We start from the raw sequence: 13,762 nt of genomic DNA, 5'->3' as shown, positions 1-13,762 counted from the left end.
TATATATATATATATATATATACATCAAACAAAGTTTGATTTCACATAGTGGATGAAAAGCAGCCCTGTTATTATAGCATTAAGGCTCTTTCGATCTGTAGACCCCTCGAGATAGATTTCTATACGTGGTGTGGGGACCTCCCAGGAAAGGTTCTGTATTTTAAGTTACCTCCTCTGGGAGGATCTGAACATTCACCCACGTGTTTGCCGTGCTTGGCAACCCGTGAAGGAAAGTAGTGGATCTAGGTGGATGAGTGGTGTCTGGGGCATTGCAAAACATTACCTTGGCCTTGAATTCCTATAGACGGGTGGCCTTGGGATGACTCCCCCAGGGTCAGTCGGTTGGCCTTTTGGGCTAGGGTCAACTGAGTACCTGTGTTGGGCATTCTCACCGGGTGTTGTGGACATTGTGTCTGATGCTGGTGTTTGGGTATAGTGCTCACGAAACCCTGTCGTTGCTGCAATGTCCTTGTTTGGCATTGTAGTGTGTCCCCTCGTAGGACCTCATTGTGGGTGGGGGTCAGTAGGAATTGAATTTTTATCTTTTTATTATGGATCCCTCAAATCCTCAAAATATAAAATGGTAAAAACTCCATCATTGGTAAACGACCACGCCTAGAAGACTCCACACAGCAGTATCCACCCTATTCTGTACCTGAGTTGTACATTCTGTATGTTTCCTTATCTTGCATTCCTTGTCTGATAAACCTTTAGTGCAAATGTCTCCCTTTTTTATTCAGAAGGGATTAGAGGGCTTGCTGGCTCTCCAAAGTCAGTTAAGAAGCTACGTTCTGGGGACATCTTGATGGAAACATCAACATCAAAACACAGTGACCAACTATTGAATTTGAAAACATTGGGGATGTACCCATCAAGGTTACTTCCCATGCTACTTTAAATTCCTCTCAAGGAGTTATTGTTAAGAGGGATTTGAAGAACATCCCCGATTTGGAGATCCTCGCTGGTTTCTCCAACCAAGGAGTTTCTGCATTGCGACATATCTCCTCTCGTAAAGCCAAAATTATGCTGCCTACCAATATTCTCATTTTGACGTTTACATCGCCACATCCACCTGCCGCTGTCAAGGCAGGTAAGTTGAACTGTAAGGTACGTCCATATATTCCCAACCCTCTCCGATGTTTCCAGTGTCAGCAGTTTGGTCAATCGCAGACATCTTGTCGTGGTTCTGTGACATGTGCTCGTTGTGGTGGCAAAGACCACAACGCCTACGAATGTGAACTGGTCCCATACTGTGTTAATGGTAATGATTTCCACCCCTCTGCTATTGATCTTGCCCCAGGTGGATGGAACAGAAAGAGGTATCGCATTTAAAGACTGTTAACAACATTTCTTACTCCGAGGCTCGGAAGTTATTGTCCCCTACTCCATCTCGGATATATGACATTGCACTACGCTCCACTGCTATGGTGGGACTGCAGACGAACCTTTCGTGCCTCCTTCAAGGTCTTTTTCACATCATGTGACGGGTCTTTTGCCTTCAATGGATAAAGGAGTTGACAAGTCAACGTTTACTCATATTTCTGTCCCCAGCGTTCCTTCCAGTGACTGCCCGGGTCCATCTCCTTTGGCTCCGGCTCCAGTGTCCACTCAGGTCCATTTTCTTTGGCCCCGAGATGCAGAACGATTATTCGTTCACGCGTTTAGTCGCTGGAATCTCAGTCTAATGAAAGAGATCTGCCCACTCGAACAAGAGCAGGATCCATGGAGGTCGACAGACCTCCTTCTAGTAAAGAAAAACGCCAAGTTCTCTTCCACCTACGTAAAAATGGCCATTTTGATACAGTGGAACTGTCGAGATTTTTGTTCTAAACTAAATGACATGAAGGACTTGATCGATTCCTTACAGGAAACATTTCTGAAACCTGCTGATACAGTCACCTTTTGGTAGTTTTAGTTATACCGGCATAACAGGCTGTGTGATGGACTAGTGCATGGAGGGGTGGCACTGCTGGTTGACCAGGACGTGCCCACCTTGTCTGTGTCACTCGATACATCCTTGGAGGTCATAGCCATCCGTGTTTTCTTGGGTCGCACCATCACTGTCTGTTCTCTCTACCTGTCTTCTGGAGAGACTTGCGATCAATCAGACCTTGATGCTCTCGTTGAACAGTTGTCATCTTCCTTTTTAATCCTGGGAGACGTTGGACGGTGTCATTCGCAATGATGACACTGTCCAGCTTGACCGTGTTTTTAGCTTTTTGCGGGATTTAGAGCTTTTTAATTCTATTTAAATGTTTTTACCTGATTTTCGAATTTTGTTTAACTATTAACTCGATTTATTTTTACAATTTATAAAATTTTACTTTCACTGTTTTTACCGGATGTTTGGCGCAGATAGTGCATTTGCTTTGCGCCATAAGACACCAACCAGCCAACCAACAATCTGTAGATTAAACTTTACTTAATACACATACCTGATATTTGATAAAACTATATCACCTGAAAGTGTAACAGATGGGAAGATCATCAGATCTTAAGACATTCTGTCTCCATACCAATTAAACTGACTTAAAACTTTTATAAACTATTATAAGCACGTTTATAATAGTTTTATTTTTGAACGATGTTTTAATTGGAGAAATATTAATAGTCTTGGAAAAAACAACGAGTTTCATCCATCAGCAGAATTTCTTCGAAGATAATGTTTCAATCTGCTGATGCAGAACCTGACGAAATGTCTGCAAGCAGATCGAAACGGGCCCAAAAATGAGAATAGAGGTAATTGAACCTACTAATATAAATATTGTCGTAGTTTAAAGATAGTTGAACCTACTAATATAAATATTGTTGTAGTTATAAAGATAGTTGAACCTACTAATATAAATATTGTCGTAGTTATAAAGATAGTTGAACCTACTAATATAAATATTGTCGTAGTTATAAAGATAGTTGAACCTACTAATATAAATGTTGTTGTAGCTAAGGCGTGGAACAGCAATAAAAGAACTCGACACAAATCTGAAAAAGAATGTTTTTGAACTTCTAAATGATTTGAATATACCCAAGTGATAAGTCGTACATGTGCGGATCTAAAAAAATCATCAAACTGAAATGGACTTCGAGATGGAGAAAGTTTGAAAAATCATTTTTTGAAACCTTTATACTTAAGTTCGATTAAAGAAATTCGAAAAAATTGATATTTGAGAAAAAAAAACGTGATAATACCTCAGATATTACATTTGCTAAACTACTTTAGTATGCACAGTTCCATATCTTATTAACATAAATCATTTTAATAGTTAGCAGATGGATACGTAAAAAAAGACATAAGACATACCAAGCTGAGATGTTCCTTTGGAGATAGTGTCTCCCTCATTGACATGGACATCCGTGCCTCAGCCCGTAGTTTCTTCTTACCTAAAGCAACTGCTCCACTCGTAACAATAAGCACTTCTTTCCCTTGATTTTGAAGTTGGGTGACCTGTACGAAATATGTGTTACATTAAAGGTTAATAAAAGGCTGTAAAACAATATATTCTGTATAGCATAAACAAAACTTGGCCTTTAGAATATTTATTGTATATGATGTAAATAAAGTTTTTAATTCTTCTACGCAAAGAGATTGATATTAGCAACAGAGAAGAAAAGGTGAAAATACAAAAGCTCTGTTTTTCGTACGTAAGATATTTTTCCAATTACTGTAGGATTACAACGCAAGAAAGTCGGCTCTTTTCTTTATTTGATTTGAGATATTATCTAACATCTGTAGTTGGGATGAGAACTTGTGCTTACCATACCCCCTAGACAAGTACTGCACGGTTTATCTATTTAAAAGAGAGATCAGCACATGCTCATCCACTTGAGATGTATAGATCCTCGAGTGCTTTGAAACGAAAAGGATGTTAGTTAGAGTAGTAGAGTATGGCACGTCTCATCAAGAGCCAAAATCTTGCGTTTCAGCCCCTACTGGTACAGCGGCATGTCTGCGAACTTACAACGCTAGAAACCAGGTTTTGATACATTTGGTGGGCAAAGCACAGATAGCCCATTGTGTAGCTATTCAATTAATGGTGATATAAGGAGTCATACCTCTACACTCATACACTTATTAGCAGTATTTGGATTGAATGAAGCTCTGTAGCCACACCATCAACTGACATCCAAATAAAAAGTAAAATAAAAGTCAGAAATAATTTTCTGGTAAAGTGCAATTAGAGAAAGAAAGTGTCTATTCTTCAATGCACGGATAATGGTTAGAGGAATATTAATAACAAATTTTATATGCAAATGCTCGCAAATGATGGAAACTATGCATTACGTACACTGTTTGTTGTTCAGTTACAAACCTGCACTTTCTAGGATTATAATTATCTAATTACGTACGAATGGGCAAATAAGTATAAAATTTCTAACTGGTTTAAATTTGAGCGAGATATAAGAGGAATGGATGCTGAAACTAACTTTGCGGCTACTTTGGTTATGTCAACTGTAAGACTGAAACTCCAGCTTCTAGAGATTTTAGTTATGTTAACTGTAAGTCAACTTCCAGAGATTTTAGTTATGTCAACTATGAGACTGAAACTCTAGCTTCCAAGATTTTAGTTATCTGTGAGACTGAAACTCCAGCTTCTAGAGATTTTAGTTATGTTAATTGTGAGAATGAAACTCCAGCTTCCAGAGATTTTAGTTATGTTAACTGTGAGACTGAAACTCCAGCTTCCAGATATTTTAGTTATGTTAACTGTTAGACTGAAACTCCAGCTTCCAGAGATTTTAGTTATGTTAACTGTGAGACTGAAACTCCAGCTTCCAGATATTTTAGTTATGTTAACTGTTAGACTGAAACTCCAGCTTCCAGAGATTTTAGTTATGTTAACTGTGAGACTGACACTCCAGCTTCCAGATATTTTAGTTATGTTAACTGTCAGACTGAAACTCCAACTTCCAGAGATTTTAGTAATGTTAACTGTGAGACTGAAACTCCAGCTTCCAGATATTTTAGTTATGTTAACTGTGAGAATGAAACTCCAGCTTCTAGATATTTTAGTTATGTTAACTGTCAGACTGAAACTCCAACTTCCAGAGATTTTAGTTACGTTAACTGTGAGACTGAAACTCCAGCTTCCAGATATTTTAGCTATGTTAACTGTGAGAATGAAACTCCAGCTTCCAGAGATTTTAGTTATGTGAACTGTGAAACTGATACTCCAACTTCCAGAGATTTTATTTATGTTAACTTTGAGGCTGTAACTTCAGTTTCTATAAATTTTAGTCACAGGTCGAAGATGATACCAACAATCTTGATATAAATCAATACAGAGGTTTCAGCAAGATACAGGAAAAAATATGCTAATACTTTCGTAGAACGAGATTGCTAACTGGGTAAACTCGTCTTACAGTTCGTTTGTTTACTATTTTTACACAAAGCTATACAAACTGCTATCTGCACTTATCCGTGCCTAATTTTAAACTATTACACTACAGGGAATAAAATTAGTCGACATCACCCGCCATAAAGCATGAATCTACTCTTATTTGATCAAATAGAAATATTTGGTCACAACTCATATAGGCATTCACAGCAATTAATCACTAAGCATGAACCCTAGGATTCACAATTCGGGCATACTAATCTCAGGGCCACACCTAGTCGGAATATCATATATAGACGTTAAATATTGCTATCTATCAAACTGCCATGAAGGCTTCCATAAAGTACGAAATATTTACCAAGTTATGATATTGAGTGGATACTCAAAGGTGTAATTATTATTATACAGTCATTAGAAAGTATATCATTTTCCCTATTAATAGTGAAATAAAGAGGTAAATATGGAAATATAAATCAACACATTTCCAGTCCTTTATCCAAATGAATATGTAATTACTTTGGAAAGCTCATGCTGGATTAGGACACGACATTTTACCTATTCACAAGTTGAACCTAATAATAAAAGCAGAGTTAAGATTGCTTTCAGCACTCGGGAGTCAGTGATGCCATTTGGAAATGAAGTTTGCATTACACAGGCCCCCTATTGGTACAACGGCATGTCTGCGGACTTGAACGCTGGAAACCGGGTTTCGATATCCGTGGTGGGTAAAGCACAGATAGCCCATTGTGTAGCTTTGTGCTTAACTACAGACAGGCATTACACAGATGTCGATAGTATAGTTCAACCAAGTACGTTAAGTTAGTGCAAAAATATAGATAATATAGAAAAATAGGTCAGAAAATTGAGTGTTAATAAAAACGTAAATATAATTTCTCAAACACGTTGTTAATAAGAATAATGTGTTAACCAAATCAACTAGAGTTAAACCAACACATGTATTTTATAAAAATTAAGGGAAGGTTTAGTGAAACTTAGTGTTAGCTTAACCATGGTTAAAACTAGTAATTTATATTAGATACTATGGAATGGGAACTGTACTCTTTCAAGCATGTAAAAGTAATATATCACAAGCCAGTCAAATGCTAACTTCTATCAAACTTAATAATTTCATAATGAAGAATGAATCACAACCATTTGTAATATTTGACAAGTACTTCTGCTATAAATCACTACTGTTTGCTATAAGAATATATTCACTGCATTAATAGTTTGCTTTAGCAGCAGATAGAACGTTGTCAATAACTTGCTAATAAGCATCTTCAGGAAGAAAAATAAAAAGATTTTTATAAAGCTTGTTCATTAATTCCTATAGATCAAATACAACCATAATCCACTCATTGTATGAACATTGCAAGGAAGGTCATAACGTCAGAGAAGTATATGAATAATTAGAAGTATGAAAGGAAATACTCCATTGCTGCTATGGTCCACAGAGTGTTGTGCGTGTGCTATACTGCATCTTGTGATCCAGAGGTTTCTGAGTTAGGGAACTCTCTATGTATTACATTATACCACTTATATATACATATAGTCAGCTTGTAGAAATGATTGGCTTTATTGCCATAGATATTCTGAATGATGTAAACATCATACTGAGCATGATACTCAGATCAAATGCCAGCCTGGCCAAGTATACTTATACCAGAGTATTATTAGTTATCACATGCAACAAACTGCTATAGTTATGGTCATACGAGTTTCTAAATTCCCCCAGTAAATCAGCGGTAATCTTACAGTCTTACAACGGAAAGGTTCGGGATTCGATAGCCCATTGTGTAGCAATGCACTGAAAAAACAACAACAACAATTTGTATTCGTCATAACTAATTAATTTACACATGGGTTGAAGCACAACCACTCATCTGCAGCTCAATATATCTGGTGGGAAATATATTTGCTGGGATTTGCTGGTTAAGTCTCGTGCTTCATCATATCGTTCTCAATCAGATAGCCCGAATGAATGACCTGTTCAGATTGACTGACTAATATCACCACTTGTCTTAGTGTATATAGCTAGAGATCAGTAGTCGACTGGATGTTCCACAAACATATTAATGTAATTAATGCATAATCAAGAAGCTTTACCCCTGTTGATTTAATGTATGATTTTTCTTGAGACACTTCTGAGTGTTCAAAGTAACGTACGGAAGAGCTACAAACCATAAATGCTGATGCACATGAATTTGCATGGTAACTGATGAGAAAAGCAGCTATAAAAATAGGTTATGACATAGCCTCTAAAGAGAACCAATTCCAATACGCAGCTGGATTTGGTTGTGGTATGGCTGAGTGTCATTATAGACTCTTGGATTCAGTTGGGCTGGATCATATTTCATGCTTGAATGGCTTAATCTGTCGTACTACGAGCCTCAGTAATCACGTAATGCATGGAATTGTGTGTAAAGCATGTGAGACTGAAGCCTATTGTCTACAATGGAACCTTCAAAAATGGGTTTTACCAAGAAACAGAGAGAGACTGAGATGAAGCATCAGTTAGTGACAAACAAGTCTAACACTTATGAACAAACTTATATCTGAACAGTAAAAACTGTTTTGAGGAGCAGCTGCAGTAACACTATCAACCAACCACTTATTGTTATCAATAACTACTGACAATGAAGTTATTGCTATCAAATTAACATTGATTCATCATCTGAATACCATGGCTATTAACAATATTGTCATTTTAGTTGGAAATAAATTATAGAATAAAAAGTCTTAGAAAGTTTAAGAGAATGTTAAACAAATATAGCTTAATACAAGTAATATAGTACTGAAAAAGTATGTTTTAACATATCTAAAAGAGTAACTGAAAAAGCTTTACCCGCCTATCTTTTTTATTTCTCACAGAAAATGTTCTTTATAGGAAATACAAAATACGCTTACGTAAAATAAACAAATTAGAACAGTTGAAGATCAATATAAGTAAGGATAGTTTCAAGATCAATATAACTAAGGATAGTTTCAAGATCAATATAAGTAAGGATAGTTTCAAGATCAATATAAGTAAGGATAGTTCAAGATCAATATAAGTAAGGATAGTTTCAAGATCAATATACGTAAGGATAGTTTCAAGATCAATATAAGTAAGGATAGTTTCAAGATCAATATAAGTATCGATAGTTTCAAGATCAATATAAGTAAGGATAGTTTCAAGATCAATATAAGTATCGATAGTTTCAAGATCAATATAAGTAAGGATAGTTTCAAGATCAATATAAGTAAGGATAGTTTCAAGATCAATATAAGTAAGGATAGTTTCAAGATCAATATAAGTATCGATAGTTTAAAGATCAAAAATTATAAGCGGCTTTCACCTTTTACGTTTTTGAGCTATTACGTAGAAGTTCAATTAAATAATCAAGCGAAGCTGCTTGGTATGATTTGGTGGTGAACACGCTTATCAACTGTTGATATGTGAGCAAAATACTTTGACTGCATGTTACAAGACTCATAATGCAGACTGTTACAAATACCCAACGTGACTTTATAACCATCTTTTGTTGTTTTATGAAGTTAACGAGACAAAATTTGAAAACGTGTCTTTGAACAGAATAATAAATTGAAATGAAACTATCACTATTAAAATCCGGAACTCAATATTTATCAAACCAGCGCTTTTTGGCTTTATAAAAATTTATATCGGAATGAGAAATAGAAACTATAATAAAACATTTTTCCCAAAGAGGAAGGCGACAGGAAATGTGAACGACAATTATAATGTGATTATGTTATGTAACAGAAGGAGTAGTAAAAGCCCACATAAAGCACGTTTTTACCATTATTGTAACATAAAAATGTTGTAATGATTCATGAGATAATTTTTAAGAATTACATAATTAGAAAATATCTACACAGTTAATTCAATGAAATAGTTTCATCAAAGGAAGTTTAGCAGTTTCTGTTATAACTTGATATAAAAAGGTGCTTTATGGTAATCTAATCCTGTCCCGTTTGTCCCAGAAAGATAACTGTTTGATTTAGTTTAATTATATATATTACGATGCTCAGCAAATACTTTACTAAGAATCATGAATATGAAGAAACATATATTCAGGTTCCCTTTCAGGAAATTATTACATATCGTAGAGTGTAAAGTTAAGATTAATGATGGTAAAAATATAAAAAATTGAATAATAAAATATGCTCAGAATAATCGTTACCTGTTCGATTATTGATGCAAGTCTTCCAAGGGCTAATCCAGTTTTATCATTTCTAGCAATTACAGCCGATCCAACCTTAATAACAATTCGTTTGGCATCTTGAAGTTCTCTTCGATATGAATATGCGTTCCGAACAGGGTTTGATAGCAAATCTCTTGAAATATTTTCTCGGATGGAAGTTAAGCCTTTCTTTCCTCCTTGTACAAAGCGAAGACCTGCCCTGTTTAGCAAATGAAACGACATGTCTACTTCTGCACGTGTCAGGATGGGCCTGTTGAATATCCGGAGCTTATTCATCATTTTATGTTGTTTGTATGGGTTAAAGGGAAAATGAACACCATGTGTTTCCATTACCAATTTAACTTTGTAACCCAAGGACACTCTGACGTCACTTGTAAGAACGGGCTTCATGGAACTTGTCATGGTGATTGATAGCTGTTCTGGTCTGTTTGAGTTACAGACTTAATTTTTTTTTTTTCTGTTACACCGAACTTCGGGATGAAAATTCTGATGGAAAAAATTGTTGCAGGCAAGTTTGGCTTCAAAACAACCTAAACGTGTTGAAAGACCTGTCGAAAATAATAAGATTTTTATAAAACGAAATATACGTGCGTACACAACCAAAAACATCCATATAAAAAAACATACATTATTTTTGAACCGCAAAACCACTCACCAACCTAACTAGTCTGAAAAATACGTCACCTAACTGCTAAATGAAGAAAATATATATTTTAGACATTCCTGCGCAATATCGAGATTGTTTTTGTTTGTTTACAATATAAAAAGAAACCTTATTACTTAAAAGACTTTCAGGCTCTGCTATGATAGGCAATATATGATACTAAATATAATTATTGTTATAGTTTTTATTGTAATTTGTAGTTAGTTGATGAATTTGAAAACCTGAAACTTATGTGTACTAAATGATGTGTAAAGCCATAAGTTTTGCTGCTATTTCGAAAAGGGAATGGGTGCAGTTTAAAAACAGTCTGATTTAGATATAGCAAAGTAATTTCAAGTCTAACCAAACTTACAAAATGAAAATCTGAAGCAAAGGTAAGTTTTCTTATCAACTACGATACTTCTCTCTCGACAAATTATAACTAAACCCAAAATATGCTATATTACCAAAACGTAATGAACGCACAATCCCAGATAATAATAATGTCCTATCCCCATTACATAGTGCTATGTATTTTCTAAAATGGTCAATAACTGTCTCACTGGAAACTAGTTCAATTGCAAATGTCACAAGGGGAAAAGTTCACGGACCTTAAAAATGGAATAATTATTGGATACAGCAATGGTGAACTGAGTATCTACGATATTCTAGCATAGCTACTTACATTCAAATGCAAGATACCTAAGAAATGGAATGTGAAGGTTCCTTGGCCACAAATAATTAATTATTTTTCGCCTATGCAAACTTTGAAACATAATGAAATTACATCAAATCTAAACAGTGATTGCAAGACGTCAACTTTTATGTTATCTTGAGCTTCAAAACTAACGTGAAGAAAACTTGAATATTCTGTATTGGAACAAATGATGTCCAGAACTTGCTTTTTGTCCTAGCCTAAGTTCAACTGAACAACTTTATGATGTTTTGGAGCGTCCCATGAGACACAGAAAAGACAAGCCCCATAACCTCACTACTCTTTAAGCTGACTTTCAAAAACAGTAACATATCATTTAGAGTGCTTCATCTAAACCATTAGCATTATTAGAAACAAAAACTGTCTTTAAACTGTGAAATTACTAAATAAAATGTAACTTCTTGCCGAGAGCGAACTTCCTATTTAGTAATGAGAAAATGTAACGCTCGAATAATATTGCTCCACGTGAATATGTAATACGTTCATAATAAAAAGATTCTAATATAAACTTTACAAACGTAGCTGTAACACTCAGAAGCATTACTTGCTCTTTCATTTCAACTGATATGTTGTTTGACAGTAGTAGCCTAAAGGGTGCTGGTAAAAAAAAAAACTCCTGAAGCTTCGTAAAACAATAAAACTAGTGAAAGTTGACATAGGTCTTATAATACAAACAAATTCTATTTGTCTGGCAGCAGTAGCATGAAGAAGTTAAGGGGTTCAGAAATTTACGAAGCTATTAGCGATTTTAAGCACATTATAAAAACTCTGGTAAATTAATTATCTAAGTTCATATAAATTGTATTGATAATCTAATTCAAGTAATACGTGTGCAAAATTACAATAGCACGTGGAATGTTCTTTTCCAAATGTTCCTTTCTTTTTCTATTTGACATCATATTTTCAACCCTGTTTTTGTAATCTTTACTATTAAGTTCGGACACTTTTTCAAACTACCATTTTACAAAGAATCATGAGCTTTATTACATCTGGGGCACATAACTGGTCCTCACTACCATTTTATAAACCCTTTAATGATCCTGTAATGTAACTAAAAAAGTTCAGCAAATATCAATTTTTATTTGCCAAGCAATTCCAAAATGTACAGTCTTCAACATTTTTGCTTCTTAACATTTTGTAAAAAATGGTGATGGTGACAAGAATAAGCGTAAAAACAAATACATATCAAGGGGCATAACAAAAATGTACTCGCCTTTCAGAAACTTTTGCTCTCATTATGTATCGTAGGCTATCAGAGTCATAACACATTTTGGAAACGCTCAAACACTTACAGCCGTTCTATGGTGTATACTTGATGTAGATATGTAGTAGTACTTTATGTTTCATGTAAAGGACTACATCATGAGTGTCAATAACCTTTTGACGACTGCTGCTCACGTGATGACACCTAGGTCAAAGAGACCTTTGTTAGACTGTACGCTTGTGAAATTTCAGTAAGAACATATTGCTTTAGCTTCAGAGGGCAATAGCAGAGTAAAGCAGTTATCTTCTCTCGTTTCTTTGTATTACGAATATAACCTGGTTAATTTTGAGGTTATGTGTATACTTATATAGTGGAAGTAACTGCATTAATTACACGTATTCTCCGTGATGAGTTTATATATTAAATGATTTTCGACTGCAGTCACTGACTATGATAGAAACAAGAAGTTGCATCTGAATGTTACAAAACATGGACATTTCTCGTGGGTTACTTTCTATTTCTCCAGTCATCAAGAGAAACACGCAAGAGGCTGACATTAAGTTTTGAAAGAAAGTCACCAAGAACAACAAATGCACACAAACTGGCATCAGTTTTTAGAAAAATACACCAAGATAAACAAATAAACAACAGGTTGACATTAAATTTTTGAAACATTGCCAATATAAACACGCAACATGCTAATATGAACTTTTTAGAAAAGTAGCCAAGGCTAACAAATATACAACAGGCTGGTATTAACATGCACACTTACGTATATCTACATATGTAAATGAATGTGTATATAAGCGGGAAGTTGAGTTACTTGTGACTTCTAATAGAGTGAATGAAAAAAAGATATATGTGAAAATCCTATAGCAATTTTACAGTGCAATTTGATGTGAAATATAATATTTCAAAAGTGCCCATTACTGGCTCAAATATCAGAGAATGTTTTAAGGTTCTTAATTAGATACAACCACTACTGTTTCACATAACTCTTGTTTCACAAGCACATAACCCTTCCCAGTTATAAAAAAAAAAAAAACGTTCTTTAAATATAGTTTGGAAATATCGCTATTTTTCTCGTTCTACACTGTTAGCAGGCGTTTATCGAAAAATAAAAGTTGGCCCAGATTCGTGTTCCTTAATATGATACATAGAATCTTATTTATCCACCGTGTTTGTTTGTATTAGAATAAAGCCAGATTGTGCTATCTGCTGTATCCATTGCGAGAAATCGAACCCCGGATTTTATTACTGTAAGTCCGTAGACTTAACTGCTGTCCTTCCAGAGTACTCTCCACTGTGTCAGATTATATTAGTAAATGAACTGTTTTTGTTTAGAGTTTCAATGAAATGTCGCTTTTAAGCGATAGAAATTTAACAGAAAGGTTTTGGAATACGATCAACGTGACACCAAACGGCAAATGAAAGTAAGGACAATAATTTCTCTCTGAACAGCAAATGAATTAAAAGCTGAAAAACTCACGAACAAATACAACAAAATAAAAATACCCCATAACAGAAAATAAACAAATAGAAAGTAAATGTAATCAGCAACTTTCTATTTTATGTTATGTGGGATAAATATTTTTACGTCTCTGTATGTTCGTTTGTTAATTTTCCTGCGATACAAGTCCTTTCTTAAATAAAATTAGTTTA

At 34.9% G+C, this 13,762-nt stretch overlaps 1 protein-coding gene across 3 annotated transcripts in view; it reads right to left on the bottom strand.

Annotated features, from left to right (window-relative positions):
- The window catches only part of LOC106458929 (delta-1-pyrroline-5-carboxylate synthase-like), a 65,195-nt gene that overhangs the window by 32,185 nt on the left and 19,248 nt on the right, over window positions 1–13,762 (bottom strand). The window contains exons 3-4 of one of the 3 annotated variants that reach the window (XM_013918497.2): window positions 9,518–10,086; window positions 3,299–3,442 (exon numbers count right to left, since the gene is read on the bottom strand). In XM_013918497.2, the coding sequence (XP_013773951.1) occupies window positions 3,299–3,442; window positions 9,518–9,940 (567 nt within the window). In that variant the 5' untranslated portion in view covers window positions 9,941–10,086. Of the gene's footprint in view, window positions 1–2,920; window positions 2,946–3,298; window positions 3,443–9,517; window positions 10,087–13,762 lie in introns of those variants that run through there. The other 2 variants (XM_022385305.1, XM_022385306.1) reach the window with 2 other exon arrangements.

Source organism: Limulus polyphemus, unplaced genomic scaffold (genome assembly GCF_000517525.1).
Source record: "Limulus polyphemus unplaced genomic scaffold, Limulus_polyphemus-2.1.2 Scaffold534, whole genome shotgun sequence".
NCBI lineage: Eukaryota > Metazoa > Arthropoda > Merostomata > Xiphosura > Limulidae > Limulus > Limulus polyphemus.
Note: the sequence above shows the minus strand (reverse complement) of the source record. Positions and strands in the feature narration are given on the sequence as shown.